At 41.2% G+C, this 20,481-nt stretch overlaps 1 protein-coding gene across 1 annotated transcript; it reads right to left on the bottom strand.

Annotated features, from left to right (window-relative positions):
* Nucleotides 1–735: 735 nt before the first annotated feature.
* On the bottom strand, nt 736–15,627 carry LOC308121879 (clustered mitochondria protein homolog; the record flags this gene model as incomplete). Its single annotated transcript, XM_080483405.1, has 29 exons — nt 736–1,368; nt 1,871–1,944; nt 2,746–2,880; nt 2,962–3,055; nt 3,145–3,266; nt 3,369–3,494; nt 3,592–3,672; nt 3,809–3,948; nt 5,485–5,638; nt 6,942–7,026; nt 7,200–7,447; nt 7,543–7,605; nt 8,060–8,212; nt 8,460–8,560; nt 8,638–8,739; nt 9,275–9,411; nt 9,517–9,825; nt 9,936–10,111; nt 10,871–11,089; nt 11,176–11,268; nt 11,563–11,710; nt 11,799–11,924; nt 12,597–12,751; nt 12,830–12,957; nt 13,042–13,182; nt 13,265–13,436; nt 13,521–13,681; nt 14,322–14,750; nt 15,168–15,627. 29 exons carry the CDS (start codon nt 15,625–15,627, stop codon nt 1,221–1,223), a joined length of 4,680 nt encoding a protein of 1,559 aa, XP_080339531.1. The 3' UTR covers nt 736–1,220.
* Between the last annotated feature and the right edge of the window lie 4,854 nt (nt 15,628–20,481).

The raw sequence follows: 20,481 nt of genomic DNA, 5'->3' as shown, positions 1-20,481 counted from the left end.
CCGGGCTAACGGTCGACGGTGTCTGTCGGCGGCGCGCACGCTGAGGTGAGCGGAGGCGCGCAGCGTGCACGCTTCACGTTCATGTGATTAACAGTCTACAGGTGTAGACATATAGTTAATAGATGTATCCTAGCATCATCAATATTGTCATATTAAAAAAAATCAAGCAAATTAAGCACTTATATATTCTATAGAATGATCAAGAGGCTTGAGAGTACAAAAAAAATCAATGTTAAGTACTACAATGAAATCTTTAGAGAAAGACAATGATTATGTAGACGTCTAATAATAAACTTACAAAATTATCCTAAAAATATTACAATAACCATAAAGGCATAAGATTTTTCTCAAATCCAGTTCCAGACATGTTAACAAACAAATAAACAAACAAATAAATAAATAACTAAATAAATAACTAAATAAATAAATAAATAAATAAATAAATAAACAAACAAACAAACAAACAAACAATCCAGGGAACTTCCACTCAAACTATACTGGTACGTATTCAGATTCACAGCTCATGGAAACAAATTTGTTGTTCTTACAGTTAGTCATTGCTTTCATATCACCTGAACAACTCCACAAAAGAGGAATTCAAATAAACCACTGGTCTATTATTATTTTTAGTTTAGAGTCATTTGGGTATTAAACTGATTTACTCTTGTAGAATAAATGAATAAAATGTTCAGATTTCTGTCACTTCTTCACAGTCACCAAGCAGTCACAAAGTCAGGAGGTTTAGGAGATTATTTTATTTTGCTTGTACATGTCCAAAACATCCTAGATATTATTTCGAGATTCATACTTCTTCCATCACGTTAATGGCACAAGTGTGAAACCCAGTGGACAGTCTGAGGATTGCAGCATGAAACAGCAGCTTTGAAGAATCTAAGAAATGGACCTATTCTCACACTGTAATCACATTTTCCTCAGTGAAATTAATCTGAACCACGTCTATTCACTCATCTAGCAGTTGTATTTAGCATTTAAAGGGCAGTCATTATGCCTCTCTTAGAGAAAATGAGGAGGGTGCCGAGTTAATTCATGTATTTCTACAAATGCTCCTACAGATGAAGCTCTTTCGAACATCCAGTCATTCTAGTGACACACACAGAGCAAAGTCAGCCTCAACGATAACATATTTAGTAACATCAGCCATTTGATTTGCCTGCCTTCGCTGCTGTTGCTTATTTTCTGTGGTGATCTTCACACATCACTCAGGTGTCCCATTGTAACTGTCGTCTTGGTCCATAGTTTTTCTGTTGTCTTCCATCTGCAGTTTTTAATAATTGATTTTCCAACTCTTCCACTTGAGCTTTATCCTTTCCTTGCAACTCAGTCCTCAGGTCTGCAATTTCCTTTGGACTAGAAAGGACAAAAACATGTGACATGAGGGTCGTGATCACAAGTGAGATGAGTATTTAAGAGTCATGAATTTCTTTTCTTTTTTTTTTAAATGCAGTTTTTGTCCTGTGTTCATCAGGTAATCATCCATTCACTTTTTGGTCAGTGACAAGTATTTCTACATTAATATTTCCATCTTTTTCTGTAAAACCGCATAAAATATGTGATGACTCATCATGAAATCAAAACCGCTACATATCTCTGCATTCAATAAAAATTTGGGGTTGAATGTCTGTTTTTACTGTTACACATAAACACTTGTTACCACAGTGTGTATAGCACAGGCTTAAGGAAATTGGTTCAAACTGCAGAATGTGTAATACACATCAGTCACAATTGGTTTGTGAAAATGTCCTGGGCCCCCCATCTACTCTTTTACTGAAAAATGCAAAAATATACAGAAATGAGTATTACTTTGTTCAGGAGGCACTATGAGCCCCCTGGGAGTGTTTTGTTGATTCACCTGAGGGGGATGAGGATGATTCCACATGTGAGATTGAGCTGCTGAAGGATGGAGTGAAGGCTTGGAGTGGAAAACTGTAGAGAAACAAAGGCGAGATAACCAGAAATGTTTAAGTGCTTTGGCAGTGGTATGAAGAAGAAGTCCTGCTTGCTGAGATGAGTTTACTTTCTATTGTATGTTGCCAGCAGGCATAAAAGCCAACTGATCACCTTTTTTTGGAAAAAGGACTGATCAAATCTTGATGATACCGTGGATGTTGGTGTACATTAACATATGTACGATGTATGACAAGATGACTGAGCTCTTTGAATCATTTTCTTTTAGTTTGTTTTTCTCTTAAACTCTTTTTGCTCCAGTGGGGTTGTGTCTGCAACAAGGATGCTATATAAGGTCATTTATATCAAATCAACACATTATGGAAACACATAAACTACTGTAGAGAGCATGGTTCGCAATTATCATTGTAATGTGTTTTATGTGTTATTGTGAAGCATTTGTAATTTTCATCTGTAAAAAGAGCTTTGTAAATAAAATGTCCTTACTTATTCTTTACATCTTTTGGCATTGTTGTTGAATGTTCCCCTGAATACTAAGCTCGTAATCTTTAAATTGCCTTGTATAATGATCAGCTTTTCTGTCTGAATTCTCCATATCTGCGCTTGGTTGGATAACGCAAACAGCAAACATTTATGGTTGAATGCCAATTTTCCTAATCTTTTCAACATTACAAGATATCATTGATAACTGCTGCTGCTTTCAGAATTTTTAAAAAACCCCACTAAACAACAACTTGATAAATGACACAACACTTCATCTGTGTCGTGCTCATCAGATAGCAGCGTTATCGTCATAAAGAGTTACCGTCACATACAAACCTTGGGAGGTGGGACGCAGGCGCCGGGTGTGTTACTGTAAATGTGGTTGATGGCTTTCTGAAGGATCACAGCCTGCTCGGTGAGCCTCTTCAGGTACGCTGAGCTCTCCTTTGTGTTGCTGTGGGTCTCACCAACCTTCACGTGAGCAACATTGCAGTGCGTCAGGGGAAATTATCAACACAACACCAACTGAGAAGTTAATATCTTTCCACACACCTGGCTCTTGTATATAGTATAAGCCTCCTTCTCGTGTTGCAGAGCTAGACGAAACTCTCCTTTAGTTTCGTACACAGTGGCGAGCGTATGATGACTGCATAGGAAAAACAGAGGGACTTTTATGAATCATGTCAAGGCAGTCATCTTCTCTGTCCCAAACTGACTGAAATGAGTTTTGCTGACCTGTGCGCCTGCTTCAGCGACGTGGCACCGTGGTATTTGGAGGTCAACTTTAAGGCGTTGAGCAGGAACTTGAGCGAGAGTTCACACTCCATCAGTCCATAAAGCACCAGACCCAGCATACTCTAACACAGACGGGCACAGCAGGCATATCAACAGATGATTCACGACAACGAAAGAAAAGAAAAGAAAAGAAAGAAAGGCTTTGCAGGTGGGTTTTCCCTCACGTCCAGCAGTGCGACTTGTGGATGGTCGTCTCCACTGATGAGCAGGGTGAGGTACCGAGCGCGATACAGCAGCTGCAGGGCGGTCACTTGTTGGCCTCCAGCAAAGTAGTACAGAGCCAAAAAAGTCTGAATCAAAAAGACGAGTAGACACTTAAAAGCTCAGGTAGTGTGGATAACATGCTACGGGCTGACAGTCTGCGGATGAAGGCATTGAGGAACTCACGTAGTCTTGAATGGTCTGTGGGTGATCTATACCTTGGACCCTCTCTGAACTCATGACAGTCTTCTCCTGGTGGCTCACAGCCTGTACAGCATTAGAAACATTTACTTTACATCCCTTTGTGGTTGAATAATAATTTGCTCCAGAGACTGTTGAAGAATCAGAGGCGTGGAATCTAGTTAAAGGTAAGTAAAAGAAATCAGCTGTGGGTCATATTTACATCTGCACTGTCCCCCAAGATGTAGCTGAGCCGTCCCAGGAGACGCAAGCACATGCACACGTCTTCATGCAGGACGCCACACACGCTGCTGAACAGCGTCACGGCCTGGCCGATCAACTCATATCCATTTTTGAGAAGCCCTGGAAGAAAACACAAAACAGTGATGACGAGCAAAGAAGGTAGAGGAATTTGTAGCATCTGAGGAGGAGCCCTGGGAATGTTTCCCTCAAGGGACTGGGATTGTTTGTGTCACACACGTTGTGCTATATCTGAATGACGGAAGCCAAACTATGTGTGTACACTGAGTGACCCTGGGTTGTGTTTACTGTGTGTGACATGGGGAAAGCATGTGGAGCAGCTGGGGCACGGACAGTGGAGCCGGTCGTCTTCCAAACACAAGGTTGACAGTGTGACCTCCGTATCCACCTGTCAATGTGTCAGTGGGCCAGACACTGAAGGCCAGTGGATCTCCCCATGACAGGCTTGCTGTCATTGATGTTTGGATGGTAGATTATATATTACAAGCCCATCACTGCTGAGGGATTTGCACACTTGTCATCGCCATAATTCCTAAATCTTTTACAAAAAGTATCAAATTCACCAGAAGGCAAAGAAATAGAGCTTTGCGCTCATTGCTGTCACACACAGTGTGGCCATTTAGTACAGTATATATACTAAACAACTTCCAGGTAGTAATAATGAAGAAATGTTGGGAAAATGTGGCCGATTCACTCGCTCATGTCAGATTTCTTTTGACAAGTCCAGAATCACAAAATCTAAATAAATCTAGTCAAAATAGACTACTATAATAAATAAAATGCTCCAAATATGCTACGTTAATTGATCATTTATATAGTTCTATTGTTCTAATAGTGTTATCTTTCAATATATGTGATATACATTTTTTAAAATCACTGCTTATTAAAAAAAAAACATAATGACATGGATTTGTGTATTTTAACCAGATGAATGTGTCTGCTTGCATGTGCATGCATATCCTGTACAGTATGTGTGCTCATTGGCACACCTACATTTGTGAATACATATTATTTTAAATGTTTTTTGGAAAATTTTAAATTAACTATATATTGCACCTTTTATTTTTACCATAAAAAATAACACACTTCATCAGTGTTATGGTGTAATACTCTCACCCAGGTCATTATCAGTCTCTTTATTGAAAAGATGTTGATATAAGGAAAAGGCTATAGCAACAGTTTTTGCTCTTTAAAAAAAAAAAAAAGCCTCTGATAGGAAGTTAAGACCATAAATGTAGCTGTTAAGTTACTTAAATCAACGAGATGCAATACAAGGTTAATATTTAGGTACACAAAGTTCTCTCCGTGCTTTAAGGACACCAGCTTTAGACAATAACTGCTATTTGTTTCTCTCTCTCAGAGCTCATGGGACTGTGGATTTTCTACTGCATTGACACTGACACTGTTTTATGAGGCTGATTTCTTTGCAGTCACTTTGACCACAAGTAAAACATGCAGTGTGCAAAAGCTTTCCAGTTTGCATGTGAGTGTTTGTTTGTTTGGTTTGATTTCCTCGGCAGATCTTTGAGAAAATTACATTGACGATTGTGTTGGGATCAAAATAGTCACCCAGGTTGTGATTTTTTTGCATGAAGACCTATGTCACACTGTATTCTAAGTTGTGCTTGTGTCCCTCACCCTGCTGGACGGCCACCTGTGCTTGCTGCACGAGTTGCGTGGCGTCCGACGCCGTCGGCCTGAGATGACTGACCACAGGGAACATGTTGATGACGTCCTCCTCACTGAACACGGGCTTATGTCTAGACTCAAAAGTGTACTCCCTCAATTGCACCTGAAAACGCAGTGAACATAATGACCGAGATGACGTCTGAGACCACAAAACTCAAGCATAGCATCGGCTTCCAGATGTGTGAATAGCACGATATGGACGTTTCTGTTTTTGAATGCAATGTTTACTGTTTGTTGTTCATCCATCAAGTGAAGCTGTACAGCTGTATTACAACAAATTGATTAACTAAGCAAGTGATCAGTAATTCATTGTATTTGGATTATTTGAAAACTGTAATATGACTTCATGCTTTTTTCCTCGCTGTCCCAATGAGATTATTACTTTTCTTTTCTTTGTTTTAGTGACAAATGAATAGCTAGAGTCTTAGTTGTTGCTCATTTATGTGTTCATACAATATATAGTTTGGGCAGGACCAACCTTATGAGGTAATCACTTTTTTCTTATATGATGCCTTTTATTTATATGTTTTATGCGTTTATACCTTTACACATGGTCCCAAAGTGGGCCGCACAGTCAGTGGTTGTGAGAAACTGTAAAATACTTAATGATCTGGAGATTAAGATTAAGATTCTTCATTACTTGCTTTAATTTATTTCTTTTATTAATATAATATCTTATTTCGATGTATTTCTTTAAATTTCTTTCTAAAGCACAGTGAATTGCCCTGTGCTCGAATGGTGCTCTCTAAATAAATTTGCCTTGCTTTGCCTTACCTTACCTTACCTTATAAACATTTATCATTTTTTAAAATCAATTGATTGATAGGATGACAGTAAAATCCCTCTATCTACCAATTATTTAGATAGCAAATTCTGTAAAAGAACTCAAGGGAAAGGTGTTTTTGCATTTAACAGCAAACATTTGCACCTCGGATATGTCAAAGTAAAATATCAATATCATCAATTTTAATTCTTAAATGCAACTTTAGGCCATTGGGGTTCAAAAGTTAAAGTTTTCCTTCATGTTTTCAACAACTTACAGATATATATTTCATATGCTGATATTTGCTATGTAGCGGCTTTTACTCAGGGTGAAAATTGTCTTTATAATGAGCCTGTAACCACTATTCCTATTATAACTAAGGATTTGTTTATTTATTCCCTTTCATTTTGTATTAATTAAATTTTTTATTTTTTTTTACCTGAAATCACAAACAACTCTCTCCAATGATGCTGAAGTTCATTAACATTGTCAGCATTGAAATAAAAAATGGGAGCGATGGGAAAGTGCAAGTGAGGAGGTATTTGGATTACTTGCTGTAGTTAGATTTATAAAACACATTTGTTAAGCATTAGGAATCATTTCACTTCCAGTTTAATTAATTATAAAAAGTTGGACATCTAACCTGTATGCCTGTCTTGATGGCCATCTCTCTCAGCAGGGAGATCTTCTGGAGGTTGAATTTTTCCATCACGTCATCTATACTGTCACTGAACACATAGAAGAGTGAAACTCTGCTGCATATAATTGATCAGATACACACACACACACACACACACACACACACACACACACACACACACACACACACACACACACACACACACACACACACACACACACACACACACACACACACACACACACACACACACACACACACCTATCCACAGTGTAGTGGTAATAATCCTGCGCCTCAGCCCTGATTCTGACCCACAGCTCAGTGGAAGTCAGTCTGGACCACACGCTGTCCATCAGTGAGGTCACACGGCTGCCGTGGCTCCGGCGCCGGCGGCTCCTGCGACGTGAGAGCAGCTCGTCTGAGCAGGAGTCCGGGAAACAGGAGGAGGAAGTCAGGAGACAGTTCAGGAAGTGACTGACAGCTGCTGAAAAGGCTGCAGGCTCCACATCCTGGAAGGGAGAAATAAAATCACAGTTTATCATTAACATTATGATAATGGTAAAATGTGAAATGGAAAATTTGATCTTTTCTTAAGATTTTGTACCTGTAGGTAGTTCCTGAAGATGTGTTTTGCACTTCTGATGATGAGTTCACTGACAATGATTCTCTGTGAGAAAAAAAGTTGGAAGACACAAACATCAACATCATGGTTGTTGTACGACTCTGCAGCAAGTGTGTCTTTGTGTGTGTGTACAAATTTTGTTCCATTTTATATTGTTCAGGCCGTTATATATTCCTTTTATATTCGTTTTTAATATACCTTGCTAAATATTTGATTGTGAAATTGACATTTTATCATTTAATGATGCATCTTTATGTATCTTTCTTGAAAAACACTTGTTAGAAAAAGTGCTTCAGTATTTCAAAAAGCAGGAGGCGAGGCAGAGTTTTCAGCTACCAGACTCCTCTCTGTTTTGGAACCAGCTCACAGTTAGAAAGGTTAATGCAGTCTCTACTGTTAAGGCTCCAAACTCTTCCCTTGATAAAAAAAAAAAAAAAAAAAAAAAAGCCTGGATCACTTTCTAAATTAAGCTGCTATAAGTTTAAATTACAGGAAGAACCTGTATGTGGCTGAGTCTCGCTCTCTCCTCCATCTTGTCCAGCTCCGTCAGTACGGTGCCCAGATATCGAACGTTTACACCGCGCTGGTGCAGCACTGAGGTCAGCGTGGCTCCGTCCATGGGCAGTGCTGTGTGATCAAGACAGTCTCTCAGCTGCAACACAACACACACACACACACACACACACACACACACACACACACACACACACACACACACACACACACACACACACACACACACACACACACACACACACACACACACACACACACACTTTAAAACACTTAGTTGATGTTACGGGGCTGCCAAAATGATTTCTACGATGTGATGACAGTAGTGACATCCTGACTGATGGCTGATGACAGACCTGAACCTTATTGCTTCACATACAACTCACCACTGCCGGGATCTGATTGGCCAGCAGAAAAGCAGCTGCGTCCCACAGCAGCCGTCTCTGTCTCTGAACGTCCTCCATGCTCTCGGGTGAGAAACGAGCACCTGCAGCAAACTTTAACTTCAGTCTCTAAACTTTGTTTGTGTCTCTGTGTGCATGTGTGATCAAGTTAATTCAATACCTGGACAGCAAACGTCAGGATTGAAGCAGATGTCGAAGCAGGAGTCGCTCACTGATCCAACTGCATTACAAGCTCTCAGAATCACGTTTCGTCTTTCAGACTCTACAGAAAAGTAAAGGTTGAGCCTGAACATTCTTTAAGACAACACACTGAGACAACATATATATTTGTTAATATCTGTCAATATCTCAGTCAACTGTGATCTCAGTTTATTTCTAACACTTACATGAACAGTTTTTTTGTGTTAGGGAAACAAAAAAAATTATTTTAGTGGCTTACCATGAACATATATGGCGTCAACATTAGCTTTAGAATTTATAGAGAAAAACACTCGACCACTTAATGGATCACAATCTGAGACTGTTTCCCTGCTTTTTTCAAGGCCTGTAATGATAACTGATAGAGGAAGCATCTCTTCTTTGTGTGAATATAAAAAAAAACAATACATAAGTACAAAAACATTGCATTCAGGTTTTCCCTTTACGTATTTAGAAACATAAGAATTAAAAAAAATATTTTCTTAAACTACCTCTGCATTTTTCAGTTTATTCTATTGCAACTCATTTGCAGCTCTGCTTCATTGGAACAATTTCAGATTTTATAAACAGCATTTTTAAATTCGTCAGGTCTTATTTACCGATGTCAGCATTGGCTGCTACTCTCTCTTCTGTTTGTGTGTCACTGACGAGCTCCTCTCTCAGCTCTGAGGCTTTATTCTCTTCTTTCAGTTGGCTGGGCTCCTCCTGTGACACCATCTGCACAAAGACCTCATGCCTGCAACCAAAAAACACAAAGTAAAGGTCAAGGTACCTCATGTTCTGAGCTCAGTTAATTCTGTGAGTCATTAATGAGCTTTAGCTATCTGCAGAGTTTCCTCACCTGTGTTGGACGAAGGCCTGGATCAGCTCCGGTCTCAGGCTGGCCAGGTTGTGTCGATGCAGCCTTGGGAAACCAAACTTCTGACACTCCTTCGGAGCCTCGTCCATCATCTGATCTTGTGTGAACTGGAAGTTTAGATCCCGGGGAAAGGTCCGGAGGAGGTCCAGGATGTATGGCCGCCCATCGTTACCCAGAATGCCAATGGTCTCGATGCCAGAGCAAAGCTCCACGGGGCTGCCGTTGTGGTCGAGCACCTGGTGGCGCTGGATTCTCAGAGGTTTACTAGCTTTATCCAGAAGCTCCAGAAACCTGACACAAAACATCCACTTTACGTCAGTTGGAACAAGTTTTCATTTAACCTGCAGATGTAAACTTGAAAGTTATGCTTCATCTGTTAGTTGTGCGAGGATATGTGTCACCTTGGGTGTGTCAAGACAGTTTTTCCGTTATCATTGGATCCATAGACGACACTCTGCTCTTGATTTTTCTCCAGTATCCCAGGAACAATCGTTTGAGCAATGACACGGATCCCACGATAATCCACCACAGCTGTCCCAAGTGTGTGAAGTCCCTCTGTGTCCACAGATGCATAAGCCTGAAGCAGATCATGGTAAAGGATATTACACATTATTAATCCAACAGTCTAAGACGAGAGTCAATTATGTGTAATTCTCATAACCAAAAACTGTTTTTGATATCAGTACAACTGAAAAACTATATGAAGGCAGATCAAAAGAGCTTTTTATCCATAAACTAAACATTATGGTAAAGACCAGGGTCCTCACAGCATGACTGTCTCATCACAGAGAAGGAAGAACATCATCTTACACATTCATATGAGCTTTTCAGTTCTGTCAGAGGTACATAGTAATATTGAACTAATTCACACTGAAAGTTGAAATTATCTGGGAAAAAAGGGCATGTTCGTTCATTCATTTCAAATGTTTTTATAAAATCCAAATATATCCAGCTGGCCTCAATAAAATTAAATTCAAGGGAGGGTTCAGTGAGGATGCAGCTGCAGGGAAGAATATCACAGTTTTTACCTATTAAGGGGTCATATCATCCAGCTTTTTAACACTTTCACATACGTCTCATTGGTCCAAAAACGTGGTATTCAAAGTTTATTGCCCCAAATTTCTTCACTTCTGGGGCGTCATTCCAGGTATGGGGACAATTATTACTGTTGGAAAACCATGTGTAAGTGAAATTTACATAATGTGACCCTTTAATTGTGAACACAGGTATTGACTGCTTTTGCAGCATTAGTGAATTTAATAATTAGATAGATCAAACTTTAAGCATGAGAGATGAAATGCATTCCAGGAGCTGGTGCAGGTGTCAGTATCTCTACCTGAGCACCTCTCAGGTCACAGCGTGCAGCAGCGTGAGCAGCAGTGTTACCCCCCAGTGGACGGTAGTGCTCGGACACGTCGAAGCCCAAGCTGAAGAAAATGTTGTTCCACATGAACATCTGCATGTAACGGGACTCCCCGGGGTTTAACGGCATGATGTTGCCATCAACAACAGCCACGGCGCCGCGGGTTGCAGCAGTGACAAAGTCACTGTTGGTCTGGATGAAGAGTGAAAAGTCAAGGTGAGCAAGTTTTTTCCTGAAAAAGCTCAACTGAAATTAAAAAGAAAACACAAACGATGCACCTTGAATATGCTCCTCTGTCTATGAAGCCGCTCTTGAAGAGAGGTCCTGGTCAGTTCCCTGCATTGCTGCAGCTCCTCGTTCCAGTCCCGACTCTGAGGTCAGTATACAAAACCTTAATATCCTTGTCATCATGCAGCCTATATACATGCTCATCCCACAAATGCATGTTCCTTAGGATTGAGGTATAAGTTTCTAAACACTTTAAGATTTATTACGAAGCATTTGAAAAGCATTGTCAAATGCAGGAAAATTCCATACATTGTGTGCGTCACTAAAAGTTTTAACACATTCATCCAAGATTATTGCCCAGGGCAGCTTTTTTACTGAAGGAGCTCTGTTCTTGCATTCCCACACTGAGACTATTTCCCCTGTTTAGTGTCTGCAACCTGCCCCGCTGTGTGCTCGTCCTGGCCCATGCGGCTGGCGTGGGTCTCCTCAGCTCGGACGCAGTCCAGGGTGTGGTCTCCATGAGGCGCGGTCCAGGTGAAGACTTGGTATGGTGCTGCAATCCTCTCATAAGGGTGTTGCTGAACTCTGGTTGGCAGCAGAAAACACGGCTGGGGTTTAGAATAAAAACTAATAATGGCATAATGCTGAATTAGCTTTAGTTTTAATTACTCACTTCTTTTTCTGCAGGGCACTGAAGTTTTTCTTGAAAGCAGGACTGACTTGATTCAGCAGTTCGACTAGAGAGTGGCAGAGGATTTTGGGTTCTGCAGGTTTGGGGTTGAAGTTGAAGGCAGTGGATCTGTGGCAATCAGAGAATAACAAGTACATTTCTGCTGTCCTGGTTGTGGCTTACTTGTATTGTTTCTGTACATATTGTCACAACTGCACACAAGACGGACAATAAAAAGCCACTCTCGCAGCCCTGTGACTCAGAGGCCTGAGTATTATGCCGATTTTTTTTTCCTTTTTTTTAAACTATGGAAAAATGTAGTGTTCTCCATAACGTTAACGAATTTGTGAACTGAGTTCAGATCTTTTCAGAGTTGCACACAAAACCACTTACATTGATGCTTTAATGTGAAGAAGCAAAAGGTTGAAAAGTGTAAATGCTGTTATTTATTGTGCCTCTGTCAAACTTATTTAACGTTACGTCATTTTACAAAATATTTTCAAGCAACACTTGTGTCCGGTTGTATATATATTTGTATATTAACATATATATAAACATATATACATTAACAATATTATAAAGTCGGTCTGTTACGGTGGCCTGGAAGTGCAACATAGTTTATCAATCTATCAGTCTTTTTTAACCTTTATTTACAAGACATTAAAAAGTAGTGGCAATTTAAATTGCACCTTTGTGTAGATGTGACTGTCTGTCTTTGTGTTTAAAATGATATTTTTGACATAATTTCTCAGTATCACAGCTTCACATAATGACACATGGTTCAACAGGTCCAACACTCACTGGTTGAGGTAGAAACCCCGCGTGGATGACGTGATGTTGAGCTCGCGGTCTTCAATTGTCAGGACATTGAGGTATAACAAGTCCCCGTGCATCTTCCTGTTTCCTGGAGGAGGGTTCCAGCTGCTCATGGTCAGGACCCTCAAGCACTGTAAAGGCTGCAGAAGTTTTGATTAATTTGAATGTTTTCTTCACTGGATATTATGGATGTAGTCCGCTGGAAGCTGGTTTGTCACCTTCCAGTCATCTCTGACGGGCTGCAGTGGACTCAGTGGTCGCTCTTTACACCCAGGAAGGATGAACTCTGGAGGGCTGCAGTCAACAGACTCCTTCTCAGATGCTCGCCGCCTCACACTTTCACTCTCTGAACACATGAATAAAGAATTGAAAAGAGCCGAATAACTGCTTATAAGGGTCATGACATGAGGTGCAACCAGAGGAGCGTTACCTTTATATCTATTGGTGTAAAAGCTGAGGTAAGACAGTGAGCTGCAGTTCATTCCATTGTAAGCGTCTGCGGGGTCGAGGCTCCTCAGGAGGTTACGTACGTGTCTGACATGAAGACGAGCATCACGCATCGTGTACGAATCTGTGACAAATGTTCACTTACTTGGATGCAATAAAGGTAAATTAAGCAGATTAGTGAGGGAGGAGAAGGAAAAGGCAGTTACCCTCCACCACCTTGATCAGCGCTCCTTCTTGGATACCCTGGTTGGAGCGCAGCTCCATCAGGTTATCCAGCGTGTTGCCGCCCAGCTGAAGGGAAAAGCATGTGCGGTGGCAGGTGAGTTCATGATCCATCAACACCTGGTGCAGCTCCACCACCAACATCTGGCCTGACACCTGGAACCAGAGGAAGGACATAGAGTAGGACAGAGGGTGGGCTTGCATCTTGAACAAAGTGACGACAGCGTTGCAGAGCAGAACCTGAAGCTCGAAGTTCTCTGCTCCAGGAGGCTGAATTCTGACTGTAAAGCCCGTCTCCTGGAGGTCAACGATGTCTCGGAGGTCCAGCTGTTGTTTGTTAGCATTTTCAGACTGCTCTGGGAGACCATCGTCAGGTTTTTCTTCAGGTTGATTCAGAGCTGCTGTCAGCAGAAGACACAGAAACAATGTGAAGATAAAAGATGGTAGCACAATGTAGAACATACATTTCCTATACAGTTTAATATTTGTTAATTAGATGACCGAAAAGCATGAAAGGAAACAAAAACAACAGATTTTTTAAAATAATAAAAACACTGAATCGTATACACATTTCATACACATAAGAACAGATAATTTTTTTCTCCATTCAAAATATCCATTTTCAATTCTATTCATATGATTTACAATATAAGGTTAATACAGGTACGTTTTTAGAAATGCATTGCTTCAAGACAAATTTTTACAAACCAAAAAAAGAGAGCAAAGTTATTTTTCTGTGAATTTGTGTTCATAAACGTATTCTTTATTTTAAAAAGTATTCCATTAATTGAGCAAAATGCAGCATTTACCATACTCTTATGTGCATGCAATACACTGTAGAAACTAAACAAAGTCACTTTTATATTCATTTTATATTTTTGCCATTCTCGTTCCATTCTTAACAAGTCATATTTGGCTTTAACCTTTGTATAATTGAATATCACACTATGTATGGATGTATGAAGAGGACTCGACATGAGAACTGATTAAACATCGCAAATACAGACGAAGATGAAAGAGTGAAATCTTAATACAACACACCTTTGGCATGCGGCGCTGCCAGAAACAACCTGTCAACTAAGAGTAGGGTCATTTGCTTGGTTCCAGCACCGTCTTCATCCTGCACAGACGTTTCCAGCTCCACGACCTGATGCTCACGACTCCTGTTGTCCATCTCCTCCCTCTCTGGCAGGTGTGAGTTTTGCTCACACCGAATGTGATCTGCATGTGAAAAGGCCTCATCTGCTGTCTGGTTCAGGTTTGTCACCGCGACGTCGAGGTCGTTTTCATTTACCGGTTGGTCTGACAGCAGGTTCGCCCCGTCCAGATGTTCGTCGTGTTTGAAGTCGGTGTCAGACTCATTGGGTTCAAACGTCTCCACAGTTTCAGGAAATTCACTGATGTTTTTTGTCTCTTTCTGGGACGACACTGCAGCAGAGCGCTCATCCATGTTGCGTTCGCTCAGCATCCCTGCAATGAGCTCTGATTCAGGGCTCTTTACAGTCTCACGTGTCTCAGAACTGGACTCTCTTGTCCAGGTAAAGTCTGTATCATCCTGAGCAGCATCAGCACTCTGTTGTAACATATCATAAGTCCTTAACTCTTCGGTTTTCTCTTCGGTTTGTTCAGTTTGTAATGTTTCCACCCTACAAGTGTCAGTCTCATCGTTCTGGTGCAGTCCTCCTTCCCTCCATGGCCGGTCTAACTTAGCAACTGTTTCCTCCTGTTCATTGTTGATTTCTGAGTGAGTCTCGTGAGCTGCTTGTGCCTCCAAAAGCACATCCAGCTGTTTCAGTATTTCATGTGCGTTCCACTCATCCACCTCCACCTCTGTAGCAGTGCCAGTAGTTAGTGTACAAACTTGTCTCTGCACAGTCTCTGTGGTACTCTCTGTTTGTGTCTCAACTTCTGCCTGTGTTTCTGTCTGAGTTTGCACCCCGGTGCCGATCTGCATCTCCACTTCCGTCTGTGTTTCAACCTCAGAGTACCTCCGATCTCTCCCGCCGCTGCTCCCGTCTCCTGCTTCTTCTCCAAACTCATTCGCTCTCGCTGACTCTTCCTCCTCGGACACCAGCAGACACACCATCGGCTCCACCAGAGTCACGTCGCCTCCCAGGTTGCTGCTCAGGATGATGTCGGGAAACAGGAAGTGCTCTGGCTCCAGGGCGAGGTTTGTCACGCCTGTGGAGACGGTGAGCAGATCGTCTTCGAAGTCGTCCGTCAGGCTCGGGGAGGCACATCCGCTCTCCTCGCTGGACAGCAGAGGGGATCGTTCCACCTCCCTCTGTCCATCCTGAGGCCTAAAGTAGTTTGACAGCATGTGACAGCAATGGAAGATATTTCCCATGATGCCTCTACACACGGATCAGCAATACAACCTTGAAGAGGACCTAAGGGAGAACGGATGGGAGAAAGTTTAAGTATGGCAACATTTACATGAGTGCAGAGAGATGAGAAAAGAGAAGCACTTTTTATCATGAACTGCAATCACACAGAGTTCAGAGTGTTGCCCAAGGGCACATTAATGATAAATTTAATGTCAATCTTGACCTACTCTACCACCTGTGAGTCCGAACAAGCTCTTTTTACATAGAAATAACACAGTCGTACATATTTGAACTTGATCTCAACGTTAGTGTCTGGATTTGAAATGTTTCAATTAGACTTTCTCTGCTTTGAAAACATGTGACAAACTTTATCATTCCTTTCCAGCTCGTATCATCCTCACATGTACTCATTAGAGCTTTTTCTGCATTTGTAGGTGTCAGACACTGAGATGGTGGCGGGTTGTTGGAGAGCTGAGCTGCAGAGGAGAGATGTGGCGTTCAGGGAACAGAGTCGAAAGAAATGAGCTGATTGCCTCTCGACTCTTTACAGAATGCTGGGACCTGGATCTAAAGATGAGAAGCTCCGGCAGAGACTCTGGCAGCTCTGAGTCTGAAGATGTTCAGAACAGATTCCCTGAATCTATTCCAACGCCAATCAGTTTGGCAAACAGTAGAAAGCATCGCTTTGAGTTTATTGTGATGCCTGTGACAGAGAAACGCCGGTTGTTTTGCATCATGCTGGGTTGAGACGTGCTCGGTGACCCACTTACTCCGCATTGTGCCTTAATGCTACAAAATGATCTGTGACAATGCAGCCAGAGAATTACTCGACGTGCATTTAGGCAGCTCCCGCGTGGGGATGCCACAGCAGGTCATGTGATCCACATGTTTGATTTTGTTGAATATCACTCCGAATGCTGCACCAGACGTACACTTAGAAGTTTGGGGTTGATCTGCTTCACAATCCTTACAGAAGCACAAAGACCTTTGATGGAATGGCGTCTTGCCTTTGCCCATTGTTAGTGTTGTTGCCAGGAGTAGAGAATGTGGATGGACGGACATAAAGACTTTTGTGTTTCACCTCTTTGTTTTGGCTCAGCGTCAACCCCCAGTGCATGCATTAGTGCCCCACTGTTAATTAGGAGGGGCGGTTCAGGATACACAGACGACCATTGTGGACGACTGCAACAACGCATCAGATAAACTCAACAAGTTTCATTCAGCAACTAAAATCCACAGAATCAGAATCTATCACCCATTTGAGATCAGGCGGAGGGAAAAGAGATGTAAACTGATATCAGCACTGCTGCCCCAAGTGAAAGTAAAACCATGAGTGAGCGAGAGTGCAGTCTTAATATAAAGTTTGCAGCAGATGAGCTGATTTGGCATGAAGTCATACAAAATGAAACTAATGGCTTGATGGAGAGAAAATATGAGGAAACAAAGAGATGCAAGTGAAAGAAAGTCATATAATCTTTACAGCTACTATATTTGATAATATGCATGATACATGGTGGTGACAACAAGTCACTTTTGTCATATTATGGCATTTTTAACAAGTTACATCGTAGGTACGTGGCAGCTATATTATATAATCTTTTACACTAATTTAGACACATGTTAAACCTATAACTTGTTAGCTATGTGTGAATTTTAAATCTTTAAACTGAATATTCCATAAAAATTATATGTAATGTTTCATATTTTAAAAGTAACAGAAGTTGTATATAAAACTCTCTGAAAATATCCTTTAATAACGGCAATGATTTGTTAACATTTAGTGCTCGCTACTGTGATGTAGATGTATGTACTTTCTATGAGGTCGATAATAGTGGTCGAGCTGTGCTTCAAACCTTTTTCAGCCTGTCTTTAAAACATAAATATCATCTGTGCCAATGAATCTGTAAAAGATGAACTGAGGAAGCCGAAACCGTATGTGTGTGTGTGTGTGTGTGTGTGTGTGTGTGTGTGTGTGTGTGTGTGTGTGTGTGTGTGTGTGTGTGTGTGTGTGTGTGTGTGTGTGGGTGTGTGTGTGTGTGTGTGTGTGTGTGTGTGTGTGTGTGTGTGTGTGTATGTGTGAAAGCAGCTTAGAGATTTGGCCAACAGCTGATTATGATGTGTCCCTGCAGGGTGTCACCTTACACTTGAAAAGCTTGTGGACTAAATCCCATCAGATGAACTCTGGAATGATGTGGAGCATGTGGGAATCCTGGAATAAACACATGAAATTCTGCTCTGAGAATAACAAAGCAGCTAAGTTGACAGAAAAATACCAACATTTTAAATGTTATTCGGCACACAGATAGTTTATTATAAGGAAACACGTCATTCAAGCTCATGACAACACAAAAGTGCAGCTGAGGAACAGAAACACTGAAAACACATGAGGTAAATGAGTCTCACCAGCCAGTGTCGAGGGAGAGAGCGTCTGTCATCTCCTGCACACCTTCGTGCTGATCATGCTGCTGAAATCAGAGAGCTGAAGTTGCTCCGGCGTCCCTCCAGAGAGAGAGGATCTCCCCGTCCTTGCTGCGAAACCATGTTACACAAACTGTGTGCATGCGAGTGTCTGCCCTTCATGGGTGGACAGGAGCTATGACAGAGGCTGCAGGCCCCTCTCCCCACCACACACACCCTCTAAACACACACACACTTGCCCATTCACACACTGAAAGTACCCCTCTCAGTCCAGAAGAGGGCAACATCTCTGCAGATCATGATGCAACTTCCTCCATCCACACCGGTCCAAGCATTCTCCATCAACCTTGAGCACATGCAGAAGGGGGTATTAATAGCTGCAGCAGGAGGAAGAGGAGGAGGAGGAGGAAGAGGGCTGGCTCCCCTTCACATTCTACCACCTGTAATAACTGCCACACACATGACACAGTCCTCCCCCAAACAGACACACACATAAAACCCAGGACACAAACCTCTTAGCAGTCTCCCCCCGTCCTTAATGCTCCCCGTTTGGCACGAGCTGAAAAAGCAGCCCCTCTGGTTGCCATGGCAGCGCTGCATACCTCTCTAGACTTTTCTTTTTTTTATCAACTTTATTGAACAAACTAACAATGGGAATAGGGAGTGAATACAAGTACATTACATAAATATAAACATATATAAATAAAAGACATATTTAAATTTGTTTATGAACTGATATCTGTGAATTTAAAAACATTTTGTTATTACGAGGTTTACAATGCATTGTGCTTTTAGCAAAGTTTAAAATATTGCTACTATTTCTGAAAGCGTATGGGCTAATTTGCACATATTTGAAATGACAAACTCCAAGTGCAAAACTAACGGCTTGTGTCAACACAATTAATTTGCTCCACTCCTTGATCTGTGTATGCATTCACCTCCATCAATCTGAGAAGCAGAGCGTGTGAGGAAGCCACAACTTACAGAAAATCAATCTGGATGAGGATGCAGATTCATAGATTTCAGTAGGTCGACACGAAGGGCCAGTCAGACTGTGAGTCATCACAAACCTCTACAAGCTTCCTCTAACATCTCTGACCTCTGCTCGACTTCTCCACTCTTTAAATATTTAATCCGGTCAAAAGTAAAAATCTAAACCAAGGACTGACAAATGTGTTTTACATGCTGATCTTCAGTTTTAACATTAGCTAAATAACTTAAATTCAGACAAAATGAATAACTGAATAACACAATAACATAAATGAATCATCCACTATGTGCATGTGTTTATGGCATTTTGATGCCTAAACATATCATCAAGTATATATTGCATATTATTTATAAGGCATATTAATGGTCAAATACAACACATGAAATGCAAATATGCGTCACAGTGTCTTTTCAAAATACACCATTTAAATTTCTTAATAGTAAATATGGATGATTTAAGTTAAATGCAACTTTGCTTGCAGGTATATCATTTATATCATTATTCACCTATTTAACAAAGTTTCTGATTATATGATTATATGCCAGTGGCGGGCCGTCAGGGCCTGCAAGGCCTTCTCTGAAGGCCTGAGAAAAAGATCTGAATCACAGACTGATGTTGATTATATTTAGTCCATGAATAATTCCACTGTCAAACGGATACTGAACAAACGGATTTAGCTTAAAAACGAGACAGAGAGAGAGACAAGAGAGGTTGAGATTGCAAATATGTCACACTACCTCTTAATTTGATTTCATAACTATTCTAATCTCGACTGTTTCCTCCGTGTTTTGTTTTTTTACACATATATCTTTGCAAATGCAGCAGCAAGTGCAGGTTCCATTATTTTTCTGCAATCAGTTTGGGGGTGTTTTGTTTTTGTGTTAATTCAGTGTTTTGTTTGTTTGGCTTTTGGCCGCTCTCTTGTTTATGGAATTTGTGTTAGTTGAAACCTTAGTTCACGGCCTTCTAGTGAAGAAGCTGCCTTTTGGTTATAGTAAATCTACCTTTGTTGGGCATTACCTGTTTGGCCATCTTTGGTTATATTTTGTCTTTGGGGTTCTGATTGTTCATTGTAAACCTGAGAACTACCAATAAAACCCTCACTTCAGCCAAACTCACCTGCTTATTGCTACTTCCTACACCTACATCCTTCTCTTCGCAGAGCCGGGTCGTAGCAGTGTCACAGAACAGGAGAAATAGATTAAATTTTGTGACCATTTGGTGGCCATTTTATGAACTGCCCTGAGACTGGGTTGGAGAATCAGCTGGTCTCTGATACGTCTCGTGGAGGCCACCTGCTGCTAGAAGCTCAGCAGCCAGGTGAGGGAGGCAGGATGAGTCCTGGAGGAGCAGCACTGCTGGCAGTGCTGCTCAGGTTGACAATGGAATAAAGACTATTGCATTAAAACACTTTGTACTATTACTATTCATGCTTACATGTAATGGATTTAGCAGTTTGTTTGCT

The sequence above is a fragment of the Lipophrys pholis genome (assembly GCF_963383615.2).
Source record: "Lipophrys pholis genome assembly, chromosome: 16".
Lineage (NCBI taxonomy): Eukaryota > Metazoa > Chordata > Actinopteri > Blenniiformes > Blenniidae > Lipophrys > Lipophrys pholis.
This window is presented reverse-complemented; position numbering and strand designations above follow the sequence as displayed.